Here is a 27,372-nt window from a genome sequence, read left to right as displayed (position 1 = left end):
GCTTGTTTGGCGTTTTTTGAGTCGTTTCTTTTTTAGATTAAAAATCCCTTGTTCTGGCTTGAGTGGAAGCACAGCTTCGGTTTCCAACACCATGTGTGTTTTTCCTTCGAGTTTGGGGGAAAAAGGGCTCTGAGGTAGAGGCGGAAATTGGCCGGGGGGAACCTTCCTGAGGGCAGTGCTGCCCTTAACCTGCCTGGGGGCGGGCAACGGGCAGCTGGAGCGCTGGACGCCCAGGTGCTCGGCGCCGGGAAGCGCGGCCCGGCTGGCGCAGCCACCGCCCCTTTAAGAGCGGGGCGGTGACGTCACCCCGCTCCCCGCCGGCCCGCGCGGCGCGGGGAGGGGGCGGGGCGTGCGGCGCCGTGCGCAGGCGCGGAGGGCCGGGCTAGGCCCGGCGTCGCCATGGGCTCCTGAGGCCTCCAGCGCCCCTGCGCCGGTGCCGGCGCCCGCCTGCCCGTGGGGCAGCGGGGCAGGGCCCGACCCGACCCCTCCTCACCCCACCGGGCTGGGCCGAGCCGAGCCGAGCCGAGCGCCGCCCGCCCGCCGGGAGGTAAGACGTGGCCGGGGCAGGGTGGCGGCGGAGCCGGGGCGTGGGGCGGCTGAGGGGGCTGCGAGGCGGGCCTGAGGGGGCCGCGGGCGTGGTCGTCTTGCCCCTCGCAGACCCGCCTTGCCCCTCGCAGACCCGCCTTGCCCCTCGCAGACCCGCCTTGCCCCTCGCAGACCCGCCTTGCCCCTCGCAGACCCGCCTTGCCTTACCCCTCGTATCGCTCCGCTGCAATCGCGACCTTTGCTTCCCCCATCTCCCTGTTCCCCGGCGTGGCCTGCACGACCCCCGCGGCCCAGCCCCCCGGCCCTCCTCCCCATTCCCCGGTGCAGCCCGCGCACGTTGTCCGGTGTGCCCCCGCCCTTCCCCTCTTGGCGGCCCCCCCACGCCTCTCCACGCACGGGCTCCCCGTGCGTCCACCGCCCCAGCACCCCCGCCCCCCGTTGCAGCCCGCACAGTTCGCTCCCCCCACACCTCCCGCCCGCCCCATCTCCCCGTGCGCACGCACACACACGGGCGCGTTGCCCAGCACAGCCCCCGCACCCCCGGTGCTGTCAGGCTTCTCGGTGGCATTGGGTGGGTGTCACTGGCCGCGAGGGTGTGTCTGGTCCCGGGCGGGCTGGGAGCACCACCCCTCCAGGGTGGTGGGCACCGGGTTTGTGTTTGCTGTTGCCTCCTCTGGTTCAGGCTGGATGGACTGACGGACCCAGTGTGTATGTGCGTGTGTTGATGTGGTAGGTGTGTGAGGGGGCTGTTGCTGTGCCTGTGTGCTCCTGTATCACAGGTGAGTTGTGATGCGTCTTGTTTGGATGCTTGTGGTGGCTTGAAATTTCAGTTGCTCCGTGAAGGCTAATTCAGTCTTGCCAGCTGCAATGTGTAGTGGAAGGAGGTCTTGGGAAGAGCATGTGCGTGACAAGGTTCTGATGAATTGAGATCCAGGAAAGGGACAGCTCTGTGAAAGCTGGCTGGAACACCACAAAGCTGTCAAGAGTGGGAGGAGGAGGAGGAGTGGGAAATCTAGAGGAAATACTGAAGATGGTTCCTCCTTACAGAAAGTTTGCAACTGCTCTTGCCACATAAGGAGCTTGGACAGAAGTAATTATTGAAAGCATAGACAGGTCTCCCCAGGGGGAAGACTGTTTACCTCAGTTGAAGAGAAAAATAGAAGGCATTAATCAATAATAGAGCAAAAGGCTAACAGAATGAATAGAAGTGTCTGTTTCATATCCTGCAAGAAAAAGACAACAATCAATGAAAATGTAATAAAGCATACATACATCCTACTAACAAAGACTTGATTTTCTTTTTTAACACAATAGTTAACGGCTCCATTGAACCTGTGTTACTGAAAGTTACCCTTGAGTTTAGCAGCCTCCCTAAAAGGGATCGGAGATTTCTCTAGAAATGTTTGTGTTATTCAGGTTTCTAATACTGAAGGTTTGTATTTGTATGGTACTTTTGGAAAAAATAAACTCTCACACTTTTAGGATGTTGGCTGAGTACTAAACAATAAGGCTTTAGGGAGAGCTTTACTTATGGTGAACGTATTACACAAAGGCCTATTTCAGGCCTTTTTTTCGACCACTGTTGCCAAGAAAAGGGGCTTCGAATCTGCTCTGGTCTAGTGGAGCAGTTTTTAAGTCCTTAATACCATCATTGTCATGGTTGTGCTGTAAACCTTAAGTGGCATGTATGCAGCAGGTGGCCACCTCTGCATCTGGAGCAGAAGTGATTCAGTCTTACTGTAAAATTATTAGGAAAATGTTGCTACTGAAGTTAGAGTTTCTCACCAGTTTGGTGGTGTGGGAAGATATTTTTTTCTGTATTCCGCTCAGGTCTCTACAATCATTTCAGAGTGCTGAATGGGTTGTGTTTTGGAAATGGGAGACAAGGGGAAGAATGCCTCCCAGTCATTCAGGCATCTTTTGTACTTTTATTTGTCTGTCTCCTTTGGGACACGTGGCAGTTAGAAGGGAAAGGTTCTTAGGCATTCACAAGCTGGTCAGAAAATAAAGTTCAGCGTGACTAGCTGGCTTAGCATAACGAAAGCATTCTGAGATGGCTGGTTTCTAACAGTATGACAGAATCCAGCTAGAAATTTGCCTTGTTCTGTGTCAGCTTGTTTGCCTGTTTGCTGGTAGCAGGCTGGGAGATGAGCTTTTGCAGTTTGCAGTTGTGGGATTAGGGTTCTTTTCTTCTGGTGGATAACGGAAGGCTGGGTTGTTTTTTTTTCTCCAACTCAATATAGCTTTTAACCCCACCCCCCCCCACCAAATGTCAGTACCTTTCTCTATCCAGTTCTACTGCTGAGTTAACTAAAACATCTAATAATCATGTTTTGACTTAAGACAACAACCTTTTAATTTCCACGTGATGGAGCTTACCCTTCATGCCTCCTCCCCTCCTGTTTTGGGTCTCTGTTTAATTGGCTTATGTTTGCAGCAATGGAGATGAGCTCTTGCCTGCTGCTTCTAGCAGAAGTGCCCATTTCATTTTCCAGCAGCTCGAAGGATATCTCTGAGCTCTTGCAGCAGTGGCTAGTGGGACTAGTGAATTCCTCGGAAGATGTTTGTTATTTGGTCCCAGCTCTTCAGGAGCCCAGTGTTTCATTGTTCAAAGCATTGAAGGTTGAGCTAAACAACGAAGTTGCAAATCAGACTTGTTGATTCTGAAGGGCGGCTCCTGTGACTTTCACAAGGTTTTCAGGCTAAAATTGAGGAAACCAAGGTTATAAAGAAGTGGTGAATATATAGAATCAAGAGAATAGTGCAGCCTCAGAGAGAAATTGCACTTAACATTTGTACAGTAGAGCTTTCCTAGTACATGACTGCTGCTAGCTATCCACCTAACAAAACTACTGCGTGTTATTGAATAGCCAGGACTGGGGACAGAAGCTTTTCTCTGTTTTAGAGCTTGTGATTGATTGCACTCATGAAGGCCCTTGAAAACTGAGGTGTTGTAGAGAATAGTGTCCTGTTTGGGTTTTGTGTGCTGATTTGCCCATCTGTTTGCTTGAAGCAGCGTGTGTGTTGTGTGCTGTTCTCGCTTCTTCTCAAACTCCTTGGAGTTTGCTTTCTTGTGGTGGAAGAGCAGTTTCCTGCCAAGACATTAACACCCTACCAGAACACTTGGGACTCTGAAAGTGGTTTGACACTGTGATGAAATGGATTAAAACACTTAGCTAAAATAACTGTAAAATATGATAGTGCTGGACTGGAAACACCCTTCTGAAAAGTTTTTTTTTTTTTTTAAATTTTTATTTTCTTTTTTTCTCCCTCTCTTATGGACTACTTTGGGAGAGAGCAACTGGGCATGTTTTTAGAGCAGCGATTCCCCAGGAAGGTTTTGGAGGTTAAATTCTGCCAGCTGAAGCAGTGAGCTGCAGCCACCTTCTAGTCTTCCCTCAGAGTCTTCCTCTAGGGAGATGCAGAGGACCAGAGTACTTGCTTATAGCCAGGTTCTCTCTAGTTTTTAAAAATCAGCTCAACCTCTATGGGGTTTTTGTTTGTGGTAGTGTAAGTAACGTGTCTGGGAAGGCAACAGAGCAAGCTTTGTCTGGGGAAAATGCAGTGTATAGGCAGGCTGCCCAGGAACTGTGCTGTGTCTGGGTGTGACCAGATCTTTATAGCTCCTGAGGGGCATAATTGACAGGAAACCTGAAGAAATAACTTACATACTCGCAGCACTGAATGTCCTTTAACCCATAGAGTACCTGGATATTTGTCTCCCCACCCTCAAGTCTGTCTCTGCATTGAAAGGATGGGAGTACTGCTATTACTATCTTAACAGTCACAGTGCCTGGGAGTTTGACAATACTCAAAGGATCAGCTATTTGAGGATGTTGTATAATGGAGAGTGATCGAGAGCATAGAGAGATGGTGTCAAGGCCTCAATTTTTTTGGTGTCTAACCCAAAATCATTCCTCTCTGCCTGGGTATGTTGTACCTCTGGCCCGTGATCAGCTCTGTGGCAAAAAGGTAAAAAAAGGTCTTTCTGGTTCAGCGAAGAATAATACTAAACATGTTATCTAGTGCAGCAGTGAGACTTTGAGAAGGAGGTGAGATGAAATAATACCTTAAAAGCTGACCTTGCTGGCCCACTCTTCTCTCCCCAGGCTGCAAAACATGACATGGGTGCTGTAACATGACATGGATGCTATTGGAGAGTGCTGAGCTGATTGCTTGGGAGCCTGAAGTTGCCTGGTCATCTCCAGCACAGCTACAGCCCAGGTAGCAGTAATGTAGGAAGCTGTGCCTCTGTCCAGGTTACTTAAAATGAACCTGGACAAGCCAGTCACCTGAAGAGGCAGACTGGAAGAGAGTGAATTTCTCTTCATGATTCACCACATCTTGTCTCCTCTTTGCCAGCTTTGCTAGGAAAGGCTGGTTAGTGGCAAGTGGAGTTATTTGCAGTTAATTGTCCCCTAGGAGCTGAGAGTGACCTTTTTCCTTCTCCAAACTCTCCTGACTTTCAGACTTTCTTTCACCTGTCCCAATGGCTTTGTGATGGCACTGATTTTGCAGCAGAGTTTTAAGCTAGAAGTTATTCATATAAATTCCCATTTAGGCAACTTCATCCAACTGCGTAATTTAATGTTACAGTGTCTGGAAAAATTGTGTTGAAGTTTTGTCTTTTTTTAGGCACTTACCCTCTCTGTTAGACACTTGGTGTGCCCCTTTTGGTATAAAAATGGGTTGCTGTCGCTGCCTTGTGGGATATAGAGGGGGGATTTCAGTATCGCATGGACTGTGTTTCAGTATCTGTTGGCATCTGTCAGCTTCTAACAGTATTGGCAACTTCTCAGCAAACCTGTCTGTAGTCATCTTCGGTGATGAGTCAGGAAAAGGTGAGCAGCTTCTAGCTGCTCCTGTGGTGTAAGTAGCCTTCAGAAGAGGGTTCTGGGCAGGGTTTCCCCCTCTGATGCTGTCTACTTGCTGTGCTTTAGCCAGCAAGGGTGAGAATGGTTTCTTCCCCCAGGCATTGCTCTCTCTGCCTGTGAGCTTCCAGAGGTAACTTTTCCGTAAGGGAAGTACTGTGTCTGGACTCATTCTCTAACTAGCAAAGCTGTAATGCTGATCTGCTTAGGGCTTGGCATTTTTGTGTGGGGAGGAACTCTCCTCTCCCAGGAGTCCAGGAATGCAAAGCTCCTAATTCTGCTTGTAGAAGTTTGCATCTGTAGGATTTTTATTTTTCTTGATGGTGTAATGGGGCAGGAGAGAAGTGTGGAGGGGGCAATGTTGAACAGGAGTAGTGAAATTAAGAGTCAGTGATTCTTGGGGATTAAGAAGAGGATGTATGTGTCTTATGTCCAGAGTTAAAAAAAAAAGAAAAAAAAGGCAACAACCCACAAATAAAAATAAGCAGATCAGATGTTATTTTAGCAATAACAGAATGGCTTCCTGCGGAGTGGCTTTGGGTGCTTTGTTGAGAATCACTGTTTTTACTTTTGCAGTGCTCATCACTGCTACGTATTTGCATCAGAGAATGACTGCTAGGGAAGTCAGATGTGCCATCTCCCTCATAATGCATTGCTGCACAGTTGCCTGGGCTTGTGATGTCTGGCTTCTTCCAGCACATTTACTTGCTAAATTAAGTATGGATCTGATCAGATAGATACGGTATGTTATATTCTGTGTGGAAAAGTATGCCTCAGTATAAAAAAGCTCCCTTCATGTGTGACTGCGGCATGTTCAGTGGCTTTTGATTCTGCATAGAGTTTGACTTCTGATTCTTCTTCGAGTAACTGTATACCCCATGGCAACTTTAAAACTGTTGCCATCTGTCTTGGCACTTGGAGGTGGGGAAGGATGAATGCAAGTGGTGGTGGAATAAGTTCTGATTTAACTTTGTTCTTGAGGATTGGGAAAATGAAATGCAAACTTTCTCTGTCATGCCGGACACAAATGTTTACAACACATCCTTTTTCTTGTCTCTTTTCCCTCTGCTAGTTGCAGCAGTCTCTTTGTAGTGTCTTTGTGTTTCTCCCCTGGGAGCAGAGGGCTTGACTGATTTGTGTGGAGTGGGGCTGCTGGGAATATGGGAAAGGGATGCAGCGCAAGGCCCAAGTGTGCTTGATCCTGCTCTTGAAGGAGTGATTGGAAGGTTGGGGAACATCCCTTCTACTCCTCTCCCTTTCTCTCTTTTTCCTGTCCCTTTCCAAAAAAGGGACCGGATGTTGACCTATCACAATATGGATCAGTCCACCAAAAAAAAAAACAACAGGAGGAGGAGGATGGGGGGAGGAGGGCTATGTGAGTACAGTGAGACAACAGAAATTAATAGAGCAGAAAAAAACTCTGGAGAGTGCATGGCTCAGGGTAAAAAGGTTTTATTGTTGATTGTGAGTTTTTAAATGGATGCGTGGGGAGGGGAAACTGCTCTCTTAGGATGACTGTGTGTGGATTAGCAAAATGGGTGGAGTCTGTGTGAACCGGACATGAAGAAGATTTTTGTGTTATTCTCGGCATTTAATTTCCTTAAAACGAGAAAAGAAGTTGCATGGCGTTGTTGAAGGTTGAATTGTTTGTATGTACGGTATACTTTTGTATGTACATAGGCATCGGATTACCTCTTGATTATGGCTTAGTGGGTGTATACTGTGCCTTTGGTGGTTTGGTCCTCCTAGGTGCCTGACTCCTCTGCCTTCTGCTCCTGAGGTTAATGGTCTTCCTGCTCTGCTCGTGCTGATGCTACGGGTTTTGTGTCCCAGTGACACTTTTCTCTTGTTTCACTCACTGTACTGACAGCTGTTTTGAAAATTATGACTGGGCAGAAATCTCTTCAGTGCTCAGACTGCTTACTGCTCTGGAGAAAAAACATTGCAGAGAACTGTGGATCCAGATTTGTTGTGCAGAGAGAGAAGTGCATTAAGCTGATAGGAAGCACAGATTCAATTACTGCGTGTTTTTGTAAATCTTGTTGAATTCCCATCTTCTAGCTGAACACAGTATTGCTTGTGTGTTTGGAGTTATGTACGTGTGCCTGTGTTGTTGGGATGACTTTCACTGGCTTGACATTAAGAAAGCTTTGCCCAGCATGAATAGTAAAATGTAAATGAGTTGCACTAGTAAAAGCTGCGTGCCACGTCACATACTTAACTCATGGATTGTTTTGGGAATGTTACTGACGAACTTAAAAATGCACTGTTGGGACCTTTTCATGTCTCATAGCTAAGTAAACTAGATGCCACCTCAGAGAGCGAAAGCAATTTAAGAAGTAATAAATATAAAAATATTTGATTTTCTTTTATTGCTATCACTGGTTTAAGCTGCACCGATGGGTCTCTTGCTCTCTACCTCCTCCTTTTCCTACCTTTTGCCAGATCACCCAGTGATGACATGCCTTTGGGGATTGAAAAGACCTTAAATCAATTATGAATTTGCAATATACACCTGGCACAATGGAAAGAACTGGTCTCAGTTGGCAAGTCTAGGCATTCTTATAATTAAAATAGTCTGAAATAAACTTTGAACCATTTTGTTCTGTGTTCTTGTGCTCCTTGTAAGTCTAGGGGACACTTTAAAACCCATAAAACTCCTGCTTTCACTATTGTAAAGCTCTGGCTTGTGTCCTAATAGATGCAGAAATTTCAGACTTTAAATCACCTACTACATGGCATTTCTGCCTCAGTCTGTTGGGGTCTAGAATAAGGATAATTTAACAGAGAAACTCTTGGAGGAGTAAGAAGTTAGGGGAGTGGAGAATAGTTTTGTGGTATCTTAACAAAGTTCAGCATGGTAGATGTTTGAAACTACAGTAACTGTGGAGTAGGTTTTAAGGAGGAGAAATTTCTTGCCTTATAGTTTCCCAGGAGAACCTTGCAGTCAGGTCATGCATGTTTTGCTGGATTGTATCTTGTACAGCAGAAGGAGGCTTAGCTGTTAAGACTCTTTCATGGGATAGCTTTGTGTATCATTCTTTGCTCTCTCAGCAGTTTAGAAATGAAATACTTTTAGCCTCGGAGAAGATGATCTATTTTAAAAACACAGATTATGTTTGCAGGTGGCAGAGAACGGCTTCAGAGTCATGTTGTTTGGGGGTTCTTTTCCTACCAACATTAGAGCAAAGCAAGTGTGCTGTCTCCAGCAGCACGGTGGAGCAGGTCTTGTTTAGAGCAAGACTAGACTCTGTGATTGAATACGTGTTCAAAAGTACCCCTAAGAACTGAAGGACCAAGCTTGAATGTTTATTCCCTCCTTTCACACCAGTTTTGTTGAGTTAGAAATGTGGTTTCCATATTTGTTTGTTTACCTTTATGTAGAAATAGCTTCTCCTCGGTTGTAGTATTTTCCTTGCCTTTACACAAGCCAAAAGTGACGTTTTTTGTTTTCACTTGTGCCACATCCCTTCTGTTTACTCTTCTGAGTTTATTTTTGGTGAAAGAAGCTGCCATGTTAATGTTACGAGACAGAAGGCCTCTGTCTCCAAAAGACACAGGAGTGGTAATCTGTTCCTGGTTGAAAATTACTGCATTGCTGTGTTTTTCAGGCCCAGTGGACACATCCCTGCTAGCTTTACGTTGGTCTGGTGTCTCTGACAGAACTGGTCCCCATGCAGGTTGGAGTCCCTTCCCTGTGAAGAGTCTCACTAACAGTGTTTTGCATCTCCAGGTTTTTATCAGGATAGTTATCATGATATAATAGCACATGCTTTGCTTTATTTTCTTTTCTTCTCCTTGCATTGAGAGCAGACCCTAATACTCCTAAAGTGCTTTCAGAAGATCTGTTAGATAAGTTTAAGCTGGCACTAGCTTGGTGTTTAAGCTAATGCCCTAGCAGTACAAGGTCCTGTCTTGCTCTAATGTGCATAACTTTTCATGGCATCTGGGCAGGAACACATAACAGCTCATTGGGAAGCTTCTCTGCCTTCCCTGTTTGGGGACATTGGGCATAGACCTCACGCAGACCTAAGCACTCAGTAGCCCACATACAGGAATCGTACCAGCAGATCCAAGTTTCCTGTGGCCATCCTGAAACACATGTAAGCCCATGTCCAAAAGCCCTGTGTGTTTACCCAGATCTACTTTTCTGTGAGTGTGTTAAGAGTTTCCAGAGTTTAGTGCTTATCTTGGCTATCTGTTCTCTTGGTCCTGTTTGGGATGTGCCATATTACTGGTTACCTCCGGGGGGAGCAAGGTAATCAGTTGGAGATGGGAAAAGCTTCAGGAATGAAATTTACAGATGTTGAAATATTTTCCTTTGGTATATTTAAGAGAGCCCTCCGGAGGGGGAGAGTAAGTGTGCAAGTAACTCTACTTTCCCTTGAAATGGAAGCGATGAGGTGGAGGTGAAAGAGATGGGCAGAGAAAACAGGATATGGCAGAAGAGTAAGGAACTCTTCAAAATTTATTATGTGTTTAGATTATATTGCATTGGCAGTTCAGGTTTCTAGATGTTCCTAATTTTCCATATGGTAATGTCAAGTGCCTTCCTCATGGTTTGGTACCCCACGGTGCTGGGAACTGTATGGGCAGAGAACAAAAAGGTGGTTGTTCCAAGGAGCTTAAAATGTGCAGGAAACAATGAAGAAATGTAGCCAGCAGGGAGAAAAGAGATCGCAGCCAGTGGTCTACACTGTTGTCAGGTTATTGCACAGCTGGAGTAGCAAAGTGGGAGAATGAAGAAAATTGAGGTGAATATGGCATAGCTTGTGGCTGTTGGAAAGGACCTTTTTCCCTGGACATGAGAGGAAGCAGGAAGGTATGTGTTATGGCACTGACATGGGCTGTGATGGAGGTAGATGTCCAAAAAACAAGTATCAAACAAACACATTCACTGTGTCAGGTAAGAGGGAAGCTTCTTACACCAGGGTGCTCTATCTGAAGTTTGTCCAGGCAGCATGTTTGCTGTGATGTGCTCCCAGGTAGCACCTTTGCTGGAAGCCTGTTCTGATGATGTGCTGGGCTCGGTCCTGTTGCACAATGAGGAAGAGGCATCTTGGAAACAAGGCCTGTTAAGAGGGTTGCCATAGCCCTGTCATGATGCTCTTTTTAACAAGGCGAAAGAGGAGCTATCAGACTCTGAGCTGGTGGTAGTGAATGAGCTGAAATCCACTCACCCGGTTGAGGCTGCAAGCATCTGTGCTATTACTTATTTCTTAAATACAGTACAGAATTGTTCTTACAGCTTCAGCTTCTTGAATCCAGTAGTCTTTCATAATAGCTTTGTGCACTGCTTATACCTGTCACTGTAGCAATAGTGTATGGGACTTCAGGAGATTAGAAAGGATAATTTGGAAGGTATATGTTACTTTTGCAGAATTGAGAGTACAGTGTTTCTTTGTGTTTCATTAGCAAGGAGAATGAACTGCAAACTGATGCTTACAACCAATAAAAAGTATCAAGCAATTACAACCAATAAAAAGTATCAAGCAATTAAAAGTTGTCCTGAGGGGCAACCCTGAGGAACAGTGGGGTGCTCATGGGTGAGGTGGGTTGGGGTTTGGGCTAGGAGAAGTGGAACCCTGGTTAAGAAAATTTGTATATTTTCTTTCAGAACACAGTACTGGAAAGAGTTACTAGTTTCAGTGACTGTGAATTAAAGGGGATTAGGTGGAGAATGATGCATAATCATGTAATTAACAACAGTTTATGTATAATCACAAGGGGGCAGTGTTAAGGTTGCATACAACTTAAACTTGTAAGTGTCCTTGTCATGTCAGAATGCTTGCTGATGACATTTTGCTGTTTCAGCTGCTTTTAAAATGAGTGCAGAGAAGCAGAGGAATTCCCTTTCAGATCTTCAGTTCTGCTGTTGTTAACCTGTGCTGCATTTGGGTCTGTGCTATTGGTGTGGTTTGATTATCTGGAGTGTGGAGCTCCAGGTCTTGTCCCTCCTGCCACTGGTGGTCTGCAGTAGAGATCCTCTCCCCAATGAACTATAGGAAGGGCTTAACAGTGTCCTCTTTTGCATAGCTCTCAAAGTGCACTGGGATGTACAGGATTGCAGCTGGCTGAACTTTATTTAGAGCTAGGTTAACCACAGGTGCATCTGCTCTGATTTCATTTTAGTTGCGCCCTTTGTGAGCTTAGTTGAAGCACTCTCAGCACTGTGAGTGTTCCGTCACTTCAGAAGTCACTTGGGTAGATAACTGTTCTCAAAGCAATAAAAACCTTGCTTCCTTGTGACATCTCCATCCAGCCTTCATTTCTCCAAATTTTTAGATATAATATAGATAATGTAATGTCTGTGTGTATTCTTTGAAACTCAAAACTTGATAGCTAAATTTCCTGTACTGATCAGGACTGGAAAGGAATTACCTCTTCAGTATGTGCAGTTATGGAAAGCTGTAACTCAGAGTAGGGAAATTTTAGAAAAAGAATGAATGGAAAGAATGAAGAAAAGTCGAGTTTGACAATTATTTTGACAATTCAACTATAACAGTTGTGAAACCTCCTCTATAGTAAGATAATATCTGCTTAAACAAATCTGGGTATTTCCCAGGATTTGTATTTGTTCTCTTCCCACTGTGGAGAAAGCAGAAATGAGGTGGAACGTGGCGTAACATCAGGGTGCCACAGCACTGCTGGTGCAGGTGTGTGTGGTTTGGAAAGGTATGTGCTGGAGGGGCTATTTGCACACTTTAGTGTGCAAGTGGAAATGATTTGCTCCTGGCCCTCAGCTTTTACTGGGTGTGTGTTCCCCAGTTTGTGCAGGGGCTTCAGGCAGAGCAAGGCTGGGGCAGTTTTTCTGCAGATGTATGTTCTCTTTCATGTACTGCTGTGACCTGTCAGTAAATGACAGTGTATGCCAAAAACTATTAGGAGGTTCAGAAGGAGGCAATATTATGCTGTTCCCCTTATAACCGTGTCATTACTACACTGCATCTGAAGCAGCTCTTATAGTGGATAAAACCAATGGCTGTCTGCTTGTGATCTTGGTTTAAGTGGATTATCTTCCTCCAAGCCGGAGGTCACATTAGAGCCCTCTTACAACCAAATTGGAAATAATAGCTGCTTTAGATCTTAGACCTTCAAGAATTTGTTCCATTGAAAGAAAACAGCTTTTTCATCCAGGAAATGACCAAGGGTCATACTGCTTTGAAATCTTGCGTATCCTTGTGTTCTGGGTGTGTTTTCATGGGTCAACTGGCTTTGAAAAGCCAATCAGGTTACATTCATGTCATGTAGAAAACAATGCTAAGTTAGAATTATTGACAGGCTGGCTAAGTATACCATGCCAATACAAAAGCATTGCCCTCATGCTCTTCTTTCTAACAAGAGATTTCAGCCCATACCCTTCCAATGAAGGTGCTTTGGGCTGAGGGTGTTTTCAAAATGGCAGGAGAGGTGGGGATTGCTCACTGGAGGAATGAGGATGCTGCTCTTTCCCCCTTGCTGCACAGTGTCACTTTGTGGTGCATGTTCTTGTTGCCTGCTGATGCTTGTTCTGCTGCCTTCCAGGTAAAACCATTAGACTAAGACTCTGGCTTTTCAGGACACAGCAGGACAGCCAGTGCTTTTGTGGAGAGTAGAGCTGTTAACTTAAGCGTGCTTGTCATCTTCCAGTATGGGTGATTTAGACACTTCCTTCTGCTCTCAGGTGAATGCTGTATTCATCTTGCTTTTAAAGATTTTTATTGCAGAAGGGTGGTGACCATGGTGGTGGCAGTATTTCATGGTCTCGGGGAGGCTGTGTTCTGAGTGGTAGAGAGGTTCCCGAGTACCCACATGATTTGTTGTATCACGAGGGGTGGCAGTGGCAGACTTATCCAGCTCCTGTTTGTAAAGCATGTGAGCAGCCTGGTGAAAGGCATGTGAGAGATGCAAAGTACTGCTACTGTTATGCTCCTGAGTTCTTTCAGCTGGGTTCAATTGCTTTTTGGTTCTCTTCCTTGACAGGTCTTGGCTCGTGGGCAGCTCTCTAGCAATCGCAACAGGAACCTCACACCAAAAGGCACCATGATAGTGATGAGTGACGTCACTGCAGCCCCCAGATTGGGGTCAACTGCCACCACTCCAGCTGTGGCTCCCAACTTCTCCTGGATGCCAGAGGATGGCGGTCCCACAGCTGTAGAGCAGCCAGTATTCCTCATGACTACCGCTGCTCAGGCCATCTCAGGTTTCTTTGTATGGACAGCTTTGCTCATCACCTGCCATCAGGTAAAATCCTGTCGCTCATGCTTATCCTTTTCCTCGCATGGAGTTACACATATGATCCCCTGGCACATCTCTGCCAGATACAGCGGTGTGATGGGGATTAGCAGGCTCTGGAGTGGTAGCAGGACCTCTTCTTTGGGGTCTAACATATAATCTGTGCTGATCAAGGTAGCAACTTTTATATGAAGGCCTTTCTCTATCCACGTTAAGACCGTTTCTGTAGTATGAATGGAGAGGAAGCAAACTCTTTAGTAGGTGTAAAACATTTGGCCATCTCCTGAGTGTTTGCAGAAAGGCGTGTTATCTCAAGTCATCCTTTCCCAGGTCTTGTAGCTGAATCTAGCCACTTTGTTATTGTGTCAGCTGTTAGCTAAGTGATCATGGTCATCTGTTGCTTGACATATCTCCTTTGATCTCCTGTGCCAGTGGATTCCACAGGCTGAACACTGCTGCGGAAGGGAGCAGCAGGAAATGTTTTATTTTAATTTTTCTCCCCTCCCCTCTTTCTGGGGCAGGTGTCCTGGGAGCCAGAACAAGTCAAACCCTGCATCCTGTTCTGTACCTCTCTTTCACACAGTTGTCATGTGAACTAAAACACAGTGGGGAAACGCAAGCCCTGTTATTTATTAACCTGTGTTTTGTATCTGTTGGTCTGTAGATTCCAGACTGATGACTAGGATCTAGAAAACTACAGCCTATTGATGGAGTACAGGGGCTAGTGAAGTTCAAAAATGGATTAGTCACTGATGAATAAGAGTAACACCTGCAGTTTCACCAGCTTAGGTAACAATTACAAGTGCCATGGATCCTCCTGTTTCTGAGCACAAATTCATTGCCTACTGAGGGTAGGAAGAAATCTTTCCTCTGTAGTATAGCATTGCACAGTTAGGTATTAATGCCTTTTGCTGAAGAATCCAGTGGAGGTCTGTGCCAGCGAGACACTGTTGATTGAAATGCACTGTTGTCTTGTTACAAGGCAGCAGTTCCTGTGCTCTCATAGGCGCACGGATCGCAGGGCTCTTGTGACATCCCAAGGGCAAAGTTTGTAGTCATCTGAAGTCCGGTGTCAGCTGTCCCTGTGCTGGGTGAAGTGTGTTGCCGGGATTGTCACAAGGAGAAAATATTCCTAATGTCTGTTAGTTTATTTTCAATGTGTTCTCCTCAGGAAATTAAGCTTTTGTGAGCTCCTTATGGGTTAGGGAGAGGAAACAGAAGTATTTTGAGCCCTTCAGTTGGTTTTTGACCAGATCTGTCCAGGAGGCAGGAGAGGTGAACAATAGGCAGCTGAGGAATGACAACCCCCTCTCCCTTATGAGGGAGATGCAAGATCATCAATGTATGCTTCATTAGACCCTGGAGAATCCTCGCAGAACCCTCAAATGCAGGGTGAAGCTTCAGACAAATGCTTGTGCCTCTTCAGGCAGCAGAATTGGTCAGTCATGAGGCATGTATGCAATAAACTAGCTGTTATTAATGCCAGCAGTTGGGGCAGCACCTTGATGAGCGTTGCCGTGCGGAGGCCTTGCCTCTGGAGAACATGCCCTCTGTTGACTCCGTGGTCAGCAGAGCGTACCCGCAACTCACGCCGAAGCTCTGGCCATGTTATTAGGCCATTATAGAAGTGATGCTCATCTACAGGGTATACTTGTGGTCAATACCTCTTCCAGGAGGTGGGTATTCTGCGAAAAAACATCTTGGGTGTGGGATTTAATGATGGATAACAAACTGTGAGTGGTGGGACTGGGTAGGGTGGGGACATTGTGCTCCCCCCAGTGGGTGACTTGGAAGGATTGACACGTGTGCAGACAGTCAGACAAAACAAGCAGTGTGGCTTTGTCGTTCCTTTCAGCATGGTGGATGAGCTCAATGCTCACTTGATGGCTGACGCTTTGTGGCTGTGCTATCACTGATGTGCAGTGTGCAGAATGGCACTTTTTGAGAAGATGGGCTGGGGCTTATCAGCTCTTGGCAGTGCTGTGAAGGTCTCTCTTAGGTTGTTTCAGGTGAAAGTCTCAGAAGCATCCAAAACTGCCAAGAGAGTGAGAGTGTATACAATGAGCATGTGCTTAAGTGCATGCACCTTCCCTCTGCAGAGAAAAGCAGCCTGCAGTGTCATGCATCTTAGGTACTTAAAACAGGAAAGGAGGAATATAGGATTGATAATTGGGAAGAAAGTTATGAACAAAAGAACATGGGCAAGGTGATGATAATAACAGCAAATTAATTCCCTATAAGAAACTAGATTAGAAATGCCTCCACTTCCTTTTCCCCCTCCTTCTGCCTCTCTGCAAGCTAAGGGGTGCTATATCAATGCCATATGATAACAGTGGTTTTTTTCTTTTTTTATGTTCATCACCTTGAGGCTGCTGGAGGCAATCAAGAGGTGATTTACTGAGTTTGTTTTTCCTGGCCCAGTTGACTCTCCAGTTCTGCCTTCTCCTCTCTGTTCCATATACCGCTGATTCTGGTCTCCCCTCTCCATCTTCTCAGATCTACATGCATCTTCGCTGCTATAGCTGCCCAAATGAACAGCGCTACATTGTTCGAATCCTCTTCATTGTGCCCATTTACGCCTTTGACTCATGGCTCAGTCTCCTGTTCTTCACCAATGACCAGTACTATGTTTACTTTGGCACAGTGCGGGACTGCTACGAAGGTAAGAAGGGGTCAGACAGAAAATGGAGGAGGTGGGAAGTCTACCCCGAGAGAACTTTTGCTTCTGGTTGGGAACATGGAGCAAGCATGACTGTCACCTAATGGTGTGCCTCACTGGATGACCATGGCTTGCTCAGTGGCTGAAAATCATAGAATTGTAGGATGGATTGGGTCAGTCAGGACCTTTAAAGATCATCTAGTGCAACGCCCCTGCTGTAGGCTGGGACATCTTTCACTAGGTCAGGTTGTTCAAAGACCTGTCCAACCTGACATTTTCCCTTGATGGCCTCTGAGCATGACAAGATGTGTTGAGTGTGTCCAAAGAAGGGCAACGAAGCTGGTGCAGGGTCTGGAGCACAGGTCGTACGAGGAGCGGCTGAGGGAACTGGGGGTGTTTAGTCTGGAGAAGAGGAGGCTGAGGGGAGACCTCATCGCCCTCTACAGCTACCTGAAAGGAGGTTGCAGGGAGCTGGGGATGAGTCTCTTTAAACAAGTAGTAAGCGATAGGACAAGAGGGAATGGCCTGGAGTTGCACCAGGGAAGGTTTAGACTGGATATTAGGAAGCATTTCTTTACACAAAATGGGTTGTTGGGCGTTGGAATGGGCTGCCCAGGGAGGTGGTGGAGTCCTCATTCCTGGAGGTGTTTAAGGGTTGGGTCGACATAGTGCTGAGGGATCTGGTGTAGCTGGGAGCTGTCAGTGTGAGGTTAATGGTTGGACTGGATGATCTTCAAGGTCTTTTCCAACCTAGACAATTCTGTAAATCTGTGAGCCTTCCCTCTGATCAGACTTTGTCTCTGTAGAGACAAAGTTTATTATTTTCTTGGGTCCTTTGTTTCAGAAAGGTGTAAAGCCAAAAATCTGATTCTACCTGGGTGTAGTGAAGTATTTTATAGCTCCTGGCTCTTCTAACAGCACTTATTCAGCAGCCAGACATTTGTTTTGTCCTGTTTTCCTGATGCAGTTTGTTAGCAATGTATTCTTCCAGTTCCATCCTGTGGCCACTTGTGTGCTTGCACAGGGTAGCACAGCCACCATGTTCTGGGGTTGGTGAGGTGTAAAGTGCCTTGGAACCCTGTGGGAGAGGGGGTGGCCGTGTTCAGGATGAGTTACCGATTGCTTTGGTTTTGGTTATCTGCTGAAGATAATACCACTAGTGTTGTATGTGAGAGAAACAGTTACTCTCCTACGAATGCTATCTCAGCTTCCCTCCTGATCTCATCTAGAAAGAAGCCTCTACCCACCCAGCAGGAGAAACTGCACTCTAGCAGTGTGTTTTTGAGGATAGTTTATCACCATACCCCCATGAAATTGTAACTCATTGGTGCAGTTATTTTGGTGAGATCTGCATTGCAGAGAAGTGCCCCTGGCCATGTGAACAAGTTAATCAGCTGAAGGGACCAGCAGGCCCTCCTTCACATCCACAACAGTGCTCTGAGATGCAGCAGCAGATGGCAAACATGCACACGTGATTCAGAAGGCATCTTTGTTTGGGCCTGTTTTTTTTTCCTTCCCTGCCCTGCACGCGTGTGTAGGTCTAGCAAGAAGCCTGCTGCTCTGCCAAACTCCTCTCCTAGCAACAGCCAGTATCCCTCTGCCTCACTTGGGGAGTTTGCAAATGTCCGAGCATCTGCTCAGGAGGCAGCCCATCTCCAGAGTTCACCTCTGCATGTTGGGCTGTGCAAGAAGACTACAGGTGGAGGTGAAAGCACCTTTGGTCAGCAGGTTCTCTCCCTCGCTTTTTCTGGGGATTACTTCAAAATAGCCTTTTAGTTCTCTTCCTTTCCTTGCCGTCCACCCCATCCTTTCTTTTTTGGGAAGATTTTAGGTTGTGAAGTGGGGAGGAGCTCTGTTAGGGAATGGGGGGAGAAGACCCTACTAATAAATTTTGAAAGCTTTTGTGGGCCATTTATGGGCTGCATTTTGTAGTATGTATTAGGAGGAGCATGTTTTGGTGTTGCTCTTTCATGTGGCTGTGCTTCTGTACAAACCTGAGTGTCAGTAAAACACAGTAGGGTATTTTTGCTATGTTGATGTCATGAGCACCATCTGATGAATGTGGATCAGGAATGGGAGAAGAGTTCTTTTGCTGGTGTGGTGAGCTTTGATAGTTAGCACTCATTTCTTTTGGGGATGGAGGGACAGGTATTTTCCTCTCCCTTTTTTCTTTTTTTTCGTCCTCTGATGTCATCTCTTCCCTAGTGCTTGTGGAATGGGCAGCTGGTATTGTAATGACCACATCAGAGGGCAGGGGTCACTGGAGGATAATAGGAAAAGCTCAGCTTTTCTTCCTCTGTGTGCTGGGAGCTGTCAGCTAAGTTGCAGGAAAATTGCAGGCAAAAGGGGTTACCACAGTTATTTAAATACGTTTTCCATGGTTGATGTTTTCTCTCCTAATTAAGGCTTTTGCAAAATCATTGCTGTGTGAACATACCTAACTTTATTGAACAACAAGGATTACAGATGGAATAACAATATCCCAATTACATACATAGAAGCAGGTATACCACTGGCCTTTATGTGCTGGAGCATTCTTGCCAGCTAGGCACATCTACAAGCCATAAATATAATGTTTTGAGACTATGAGCATTTTGAGGAGTGTTGTACTTTTTCCAGGGTATAGTTTGGATACTATTAGAAGAATTAGAGTCAATGTCTGTCTCTGGCTTTGGAAGTTCATCCATGTGAGAAAATTGACCTCAGGGCTAATAACTGGCTGCTTGGTGAGGTCAGCTTCTCAGCACTGTACATTATTAGGCTTCTGTTCTTATTTCAAAGTTCCTCAAGACTTCTGTTTCCATCACAAGTTATTTTATCTTTGTATTATGTCAGTGCTGGGAGCCAAAACCAGGATTTCGGTGTTGGCATTCCAGGGAATGTCCAGGTACAGACTATCATAGAAAATAATGTTGAAAGAAGGGTCACCTGGTCTGTCATTTTGCCCCAAGGCTGTATGTGTCAAATTTAGGAGTACAGTCCTTGACCTAAAATCTCACAACTGTTTGAGGGTCCAACAGCAATTATAACAAGTCAGGAGTGGCAGACAGGGCATGTACAACCTTACTCCTTGCACAGTTAAATGGGTTTGGATCCTGTGAAAAGGAAACTTGTCTGTAGTTATGATGAGAGCCCTCCCCACAGTGCTTTCACCTCAGTTTATATGTATCAGCAAAATGGAGCCTTGACGAGCATTGAAATGGGGCAGAGTATTAGCAGTCAGTCTACGAAGGCTCTTCCTCATCTGTACTAGGCTGCTGGGGAAGGCAGAAAGAGGCGGCCCAAGGAGAAGGCTATTTATTCAGTATGCAAAAAATTTCAGTTTTCTGAGGAACTGAAGCACAGAGCTTGTTTTTCAAAAGTCTCCACCAGACATGAAAACAGAGTTTCAGTGGTTGGTAAAACCCCTCTGTTTCTCCAAGCTCTTTCGTCTGTAGTCTGGTTACCTCAGAGAGAAACTGTGTCACCTAAAAGGTTAAATACAGGAGATAAGGAATGGTTGATGAATCAGTGATAACTTTTCCAGATTATTTAGTACCCATGTAATGTCCTGGAATAATGCACAGGAACCCTGTAAAGAATGGCATCTTACAGATGCCAAGTAAAACAGACTAACCAAGTTTTAAATGGTCCTGTGACCCTTTTGGCATGAGTCATGGAACTGGCCTGGGACTTTGGCCAAAGTCCAGGCCAGATAGTCTTGCGAGTGCTGAGATAGAACGGTAAATGCAGTGAAAACAATCTGGAGTGCTTTGAAGGGAAAGGTGCTGCATAAGTAGTCCCTGCTAATGTTTGGTCTGTTGTCTGTACTCTTGGTCCTTGCACCTGTTTTGAAGTTGGTTGTCATTTTACTCTGATTGATGTCTTTGCAGCCTTTGTAATATACAACTTTCTCAGCCTCTGCTATGAGTATTTGGGAGGGGAGAGCTCCATCATGTCTGAGATCAGAGGGAAACCAATTGAGTGAGTATTTATTGTGCTTACAGCCTGATGCTCTTCTCCTCCTGTGCCTATCTACCAGTCTCTATCTCTGCCCAGAAAAACTGTGTCAGGTGGCAAATATCTGCTGGGACTGGGCAACATGGATGGTGATAATTTACTAGTACTCTGTTCTCTGAGACAGATCAGGCTGATCACATACTCTTAAGCAAGATGGACTGATTCACAGCTTTTCTGGACACCTGTCTACTCCTTTATTTCATTTCTTATTCCCTTCTCCTCCTTTAAATCTTTTCTGTCTTCAGTTGGTTGTGTGTGCTTCCTCTAGGATCTGTGTTTCTCCCCATGCTACTCAGTTAAAAAGAAAAAAAAAATACATTGGACTGTAGAGTCAGGATGTTGTTTTAAACACAACTTCAAAAGATGGTATGGCTGTAACTGTAATCATGGTTGGAGAAAGCACCAGTTCTGCAACTTTGCTACAGAGAGGTAGACAAAGAGGATAGTAATCTTGCACTCTAGCCCAAACCTTACTTCTGAACCCTGTCATCCTTGTGTTGGCTCTTTCAGGTCCAGCTGTGTATATGGGACTTGCTGCCTGTGGGGAAAGACCTATTCGATTGGATTCCTGAGGTTCTGCAAACAGGTATGGGCCAGAGGAGTTGTGCCATACTCCAGAAGTGAATCAAGTGTGTGTGGGTGGCAATGGTGCCTTTGGTGTTGAACTTCTGAGATGAGCACTCCTTTGAGGGGGTTTAGAATAGCATTTTGAGAGGCCTGCAGACTGCTGAGAAGAGGGGGTGTTTGGGGTTTTTTTTTGTTTCTTTCTTTGTTTTGAGTTATCTTACCATTATCTACTCAACCCCATACCAGGAAGGCCTTAGCAAAAGGCCCAGTTTATCTCCTGGATCCGATGTTAGTCCTGCGAAGAAATTCTGATTTCCTCTTCCCTTTCTGGATTGCAGAGGTCCCAACTTTAAGAAACTGATGGCTGTGTTGTGTTGCAGACACCCCACAGTTGTGTAATAGCCTCTTGAATTCCCAGTGCTGCTGATGTGGTTTGGAGTTGAGGAGGGGGTGGAGGTTAAGTGTGACACAGTGCTTTGTAGGAGGAACCAAGTATTGCTCACCATGTGTGTGTGTCTGTGCTGAATTGGGTATTTCAAGGGGGAGGGAATGGGGGAGATCTAAACCTCGATACAGGCCTTATCTGCTCATCCCAGGTCAGTCACCTTTGACTGTCATGAAACAGCAGGTGAGTTTCAAGGCTTTGCCCACTTGCTGAAATGAGCATATGAGGTTTCTTTGGAGACAGTGTGAGGCAGGTCTGGTTTTTTGAAAGTATTCAGATCATTGTAATTCCAGTCATTTGGTCTAGATATCTGCCCTGGCTTCTCTTCCACATCGTGACCCGTCTTCTGTGTTTTAGCAATATGCAGGAGCATCAGAGGTACAGTGCACCCTCATAGTAATATCCAGTGTTAATCTCTGCACCACAAGTGGCCTTTTTCAAAGGACTACATTTTTCTTTTATCTGTTCCGTTTGTCTCTGTCCCATATTCTGTCCTCATGGCTTTCCTGCTTTCTTCCCTGATTCTTTATTTTCTAGTCTGCTCCCAGTATACTCCTTTGCCTGTTTCTCTTGGGCTTCATTTGTACACCCTTTGTTTGATTTGATGCATTACCTATTCTTTTTGCTCATAATGTTAACCTTTTAAATGTGTCATAAGCAGATGTAACACCCATCAATGTGAATGGGTGCTGGAGAAATAATTTTCCTTAGACCTCTTGTTTCTCATGTCCCACAGCCTCTAGCAGTTATCTCCACATGTGTTGCACCTGCTGTGTTCGGAAAGTTTTTTTCACAACAGTGAGGACTAGAAGCAGTCTTTTGAGGGTGTAGGGGGGTGGTTCTTCTGGCTTCTGCAACTTCTCAGTTCATTTGGTAACTCAGGTGGATATTTTGCTTTTCCTTTGCTTCTGTCTGGCAGCCATTCTTCTAGTCAGGCCTGGCCTTTGCAAACTGCTAAGTCTGCTGTGGAGGCTGTGAGGGCGGTGTCTTGCAAAGGTTTGTTTAAATACTTCTGTCCTTCTTGGCTTGAGCTTAAACATTGCCTTGGTGAGAAACCTTTGACACAAAAACTCACTTTCTGGTACTTCTAGACTTCTAGAATTGCCAAGTAAGACCTTTCAAGGCAAATTCCTGGGAAGGCTGGTGTGAGAGGGTAACAGAGCACATCTCAGTGATGATCTGTGTGGTATCCACCACTGTGATCAGGAAGAGGAATGTGCTGGAAGGAGCACCTTGCCCATTTTATCCCTGTTCTCAGCATCTCCACCACTCCTGTTGCCTCCCACCACTACCTGCCCATTTTCTGTTCTTTCCAGCCCCTTTCATCTTGAAGGAATCTGTGTGTTACAACCATTCCTTCTTTTCATCTTTACTCCCACCCCAAGCTATTCCCAGGCAGGTGCCTGCTGTCAGTCAGTCAGTCTGCTTGTGTTGCCTGATGCCCTCCAGCAGTTGGGTGGTATGCTGGTGGCTGCAGTGTCGTATCTGGACAGCTTGTTTCCTCAAAGATGTCTTGACTAAGACTCTTAGCTGGGTCTGTGTCTGGTGACCCTCACAGATGGGTCATGCACCATCCATGTGCTTCCTGCTTGCCGTAGCATTTTCTAGGGAAGCAACTAAAAATAGGACATGGTTGTCTGGATTGCAGGGAAATGGTTAAAACATACCCAGATTGGAAGGAGGGGAAGCTCGGAGGACAGAGTTGTTTACGAATTAGCTTGACCTTTTGTAGTTCACATATTTACAGTGACTCACTAACTGGCATGTGCTGGTGTTTTTAATCTCCTTGAAGTCTTATGACCACTAACAAATTGCACCGTATCCAAAGCAATTATTCCTGCTTGGTTTTGCCTTCTTTCCATACACAGCCCTCCCCACATGTGTGCAGGTCAGCACCTGCCCAGGATCTTGCAACCTCCTTCAGGGAGGCATCGGTGATGTTTTTAGGGTCACAATCCTATGCGTTTTAGGACTTTGGAGTTCAGCATCTCCAGAAAGATGAAGCATGGGGTTGCTTTGGGGGAGGACAAGTCCCAATAGGAGCACTGATTGAAACTGGCAGAATGGATAGAGCTGATCCCAAGTGCTATGGAGCCTTTGGGGAGATTTAGTAAGGTCACATGGGTGACAACTGAGTAGCTCTTAACTTTTGTCTGGCAACATACCTTGCTGTATATATTAAATGCCTTAACGTGATGGCAATTGTCAAAGTTCTTCCTCAGAGAGCTGGGTTCCCCTGCTATCCAGGGGACCATCTTGCCCACCTTTATGGCAACTATGGATTGAGGTTTGCTTCCTTTCCCTGCTATCCTTTTGTTAAACTTGCTGTGTCCATACCATAGCACAGTGTGGTTTTTTTTTTTTCCCAGACCATTACCATGCATAAATGTGATGCAGCACAGCCTGTGAAAGATGGCTCTGGAAGAGAGCAGCTGAGCAATTTCTGGGAGCAACCTACAGAGGTTTTTCATCCTGAACAAGTAGATAGCACACATACTTCTTCTGAGTCTCTTTTCTGTCCTGTTGGGTGCCACAGGCCTCAAGCATGGTCGATTAGCAAGCACTGAGGTCAGAGTCCTTGCTGGGGCTGGATTGTGTTGCATTGCTGTGCTGTCCGAGTGGAGATGCTCATGGTGATTGGGAACTTGGCCTTTTGGACTTCCTGTCCTCTCATTCCTCCTCTCTCATTCCTGTAGGCTACCCTGCAGTTCTGTGTGGTGAAGCCCCTCATGGCGATCAGCACAGTCATCCTTCAGGCCTTCGGCAAGTACCAGGATGGTGACTTTGAGTAAGTTTGTTTGCCTAGCAAGCATGACTTGGCTGTTCTCTGCCCAGCTGTGCTTCTCTGTCCGTGTGTGTGTGCTGGACTGTGGGAAAAGATGTGGGGACAGCACTGGCTCAATATACACGTGAGAAAAGAGGGCAGGGGTAAACCTTTTGGTTTCAGGTTTCTTCTACCTCAGCTCAGGGGAGGGAATGGGACAGGGAAGCAGGAAGGAAACACAAAGTCTTAGAAGTCTCCAGTGACAGCAGCAAGGGGAAAAGATCATACTGAAATTTCAGGCATTCATGCGTCTTTTCCTTTCAGTGTAACCAGTGGCTACCTCTATGTGACGATCATCTACAACATCTCTGTCAGCCTGGCACTGTATGCCCTCTTCCTTTTTTACTTTGCCACACGTGAGCTGCTGAGTCCCTATAGCCCAGTCCTCAAGTTCTTCATGGTGAAGTCTGTCATCTTCCTGTCCTTCTGGCAAGGTGAGTTGCTTTTCCCTTCCCTTGGTAGACACAAAGATCTTTCTGCAGGGGCTCAGGTACTAGAATTGATAGAGCAACTGCTGATCAATATCCAGAATGTCTTTCTGTATTATTTGTTTTTTAGTCTTTCATTGCTTTTTTCTGGGAAACCTGTTTTGCTCATTTTCATCTTTGTATCTATGCTCCTGAATCCTCACTCTCCATGTGCATGTGCCCCTGCGTATCTGCCTGGCAAAATCAGCTGTTTGGATGAAGAGTCCTTTGCATTCCTGGAATGATCATAAAGCACAAGCTGCCAACATTTTATCTGCATGCTGCCATTTTATTGATTAAAGTGGCACATCTAAATTTTTTTTTGTTTTGTTTTAGTGTTCTATAATTAAAAATCTAATGGTATGTCTGTGATTCATGTGAAGTAGCAAGCTGTCTGAATGCAGTGTGCTGCCGTGGAACCGCCACCAAGTGGAAGGACATTTAGAATACATACATATGATGCAGAGGCACATACAGAAAGCTGAAATTCCACCTCAGCTTAGTGCCTCTTACTAATTGGCTCTAAGCATTTCCCTGTTTGATGCCCTACTTAAGTTTACCAAGTTGCACTTCAAAGACTAATTGAGTGAGCATTTAGGTGGAATTTAGGCTGTTGGAGTATGGCCCATCCTCCCTGTCTACAGACAAACTAATGAGCTGTCTAGTTTATCATCTTGGGCCATCTGGTCACACACTTTCTGCCTTCTGTGGAATTCTTCAGCCACCTGGCTATGGACAGGGAGAAATATCTTCCTTGCTATGGTGTGTCAAAACCACTTTATGCTTAAATTAAAAGCTCTGTTACCTCAGTTTTTGCTGTAGCTAATGGAAGTGCTGAGATCACAGAAGTGTGCACAGAAATATCTGACTGCTTTTTACGGTTTTGGACTTAAGTCCTGCAGCATCTAGTTCCACAGATTATGCGTCAGTTGAGAATAGAAGAGGGTCAGTGTTTGAACATTCTTTGCTTATGTATTTTTCTCATTTATTTATCCTTTCTCTGTTGTACAGGTGAGCGTAGGTGGGAGTATCTAGCCCGCTCTGTTTGTAGCTCCTGTGTTAAATGGGTATGCATCTAGGACATGCAGCATAGACACCTTTGTCCATTCCTTACAGTTAGCATGTGATCGTGTTTTCTGCACATTTACATGAACTTGTTGCTTTGTTTAGGGATGCTGTTGGCCATCTTGGAAAAGTGTGGTGCCATCCCCAAAATCCACTCTGCCAGCGTGTCTGTGGGTGAAGGCACCGTAGCTGCCGGATATCAGGACTTCATCATTTGCGTGGAGATGTTCTTTGCAGCCATTGCCCTACGCCATGCTTTCACATACAAGGTGTATGTGGACAAGAGACTTGATGCCCAAGGTAGGAAATATGCTAGCACGTAGAACATTGTCTGTTTGGTAGTGAAGTGTGGACCAGTGTGGAGACTGGTCCCTCTAGCAACCAACGCACTGATATGACTCCCAACCTGAGTTGAGTGCTTGGAAAAACATCACATCCCCGCCTCTGTGGTGTCTGAACAGATTAATTGTGCAATGGGATCTGCAGGGCAGAAACCTTGCCTGAATTGTGTTGTTCCCTTTTCAGTTCCCCAGTATGCCGCCCACGAGAGCTTGTTGCAGGTCTGAGGGCTGCAAGAAGTTGCATCCTTTTGGTAAAGTGGGTTTGTCCTCCTTCCTGTCTCCCCAAAGGGGAACTCCATCACTCCAGATTGTGCAACAGACTGAAGGCAGGAGGGACAGGCCCTGAAACAGGCTCTGTTTTGAATCTGGATCAGGAAGATGAGGCTGTGCTTTGGCAATATGTTTGGCTTGGAGGAAGAGGATCTTCCTGTAATGATTTTGTGAGGGCTGAGCTGCTAGAAATCTTATTCCAGGGGAGAGGGAGGTGGACATTATCTCTGGGAAAAGGTGGTTCTTGTGCCCAGTCTATGCAAGTACATTCAGTGTTCCCCAAATAAAGGGGTTCCTTCCTGCTGGGGGGAGTGTGTGCTAAGGTGTGGGAAGACAGCAGCCCTTGGGCAGTGTTCATGTAGATGATCCCTCCATCCCAGCCAGCCCCAGAGGTTTTGGAAGGACTGTGACTGCAGCTGGGGGAGATGAGGTGGGTGATGAAAGGGTAAACTGCTGGCCAGTACAGTGGGGGATGTTTCGGTGGTGGGTCTTGCTCAGTTCTTGTTATTTCCTCTCTCTCTTTCTTTCTCTGTCTCTCTTCTCTCCCTTTTATCTCTCCCTTGCTTTGGCCACTGGTCCCTGATGCAGCTGTTCCATCATATGGGCCATACGGTAGGTACAGCATGCTCTTTGTGTTTGTTGGTTTTTAACTGGGATGCTGTTTTGTCCTGATTCCCAGCCTGCCTGCTGCTTGCCCTGTTCCTTGTTCCCCCTTCCTTGTAGGTCTGTAACTCGACTGTCTCGCACAGCTGCTTTAGGGTTGTCTGGATCTGAAGTTGTAAAACAGCCCCATGGGCAGTGGCATAACACCTGGCTTTAGAGCGTTTCTGTCAGGACTGTGAATCTCTCTCCAAAGAGTTGCACAGACTCTCAAAGGAGCCAGTTTGTGCTCTCACCCCAGCCTCCCTTCACCTGCATAATTGCCACAGATAATTAACATGCTTTGGTTGTTTGGGGAGCTCATCCCTGGGACTGAGCAGAGCCAGAAGCCCACACTGGAAATGGGACCTAGAAGCCATGAGAAATAGCAGCTCCTAGAAGGACCCACAGCCTTCCTCTGTGCTCAGCACTTGAGTGGGACAATCTCCAACTGTTGCTTCCTTC

At 46.0% G+C, this 27,372-nt stretch overlaps 1 protein-coding gene across 2 annotated transcripts in view; it reads left to right on the top strand.

Annotated features, from left to right (window-relative positions):
- The first annotated feature begins 361 nt into the window (after positions 1 to 361).
- Positions 362 to 27,372, top strand: part of TMEM184B (transmembrane protein 184B) — a 30,879-nt gene continuing 3,868 nt past the window's right edge. Inside the window, exons 1-9 of one of the 2 annotated variants that reach the window (XM_074902485.1) lie at positions 362 to 547; positions 13,380 to 13,640; positions 16,128 to 16,293; positions 20,163 to 20,253; positions 20,800 to 20,875; positions 23,998 to 24,089; positions 24,390 to 24,559; positions 25,763 to 25,957; positions 26,857 to 26,880. In XM_074902485.1, coding sequence (XP_074758586.1) covers positions 13,440 to 13,640; positions 16,128 to 16,293; positions 20,163 to 20,253; positions 20,800 to 20,875; positions 23,998 to 24,089; positions 24,390 to 24,559; positions 25,763 to 25,957; positions 26,857 to 26,880 — 1,015 coding nt within the window. In that variant the 5' untranslated portion in view covers positions 362 to 547; positions 13,380 to 13,439. The remainder of the gene's footprint in view (positions 548 to 13,379; positions 13,641 to 16,127; positions 16,294 to 20,162; positions 20,254 to 20,799; positions 20,876 to 23,997; positions 24,090 to 24,389; positions 24,560 to 25,762; positions 25,958 to 26,856; positions 26,881 to 27,372) is intronic. The other variant, XM_074902484.1, reaches the window with a different exon arrangement.

Source organism: Athene noctua, chromosome 3, assembly GCF_965140245.1.
Source record: "Athene noctua chromosome 3, bAthNoc1.hap1.1, whole genome shotgun sequence".
Classification (NCBI taxonomy): domain Eukaryota; kingdom Metazoa; phylum Chordata; class Aves; order Strigiformes; family Strigidae; genus Athene; species Athene noctua.
The sequence above is the reverse complement of the archived record's forward strand: the minus strand, read 5'-3'. Positions and strand labels throughout refer to the sequence as shown.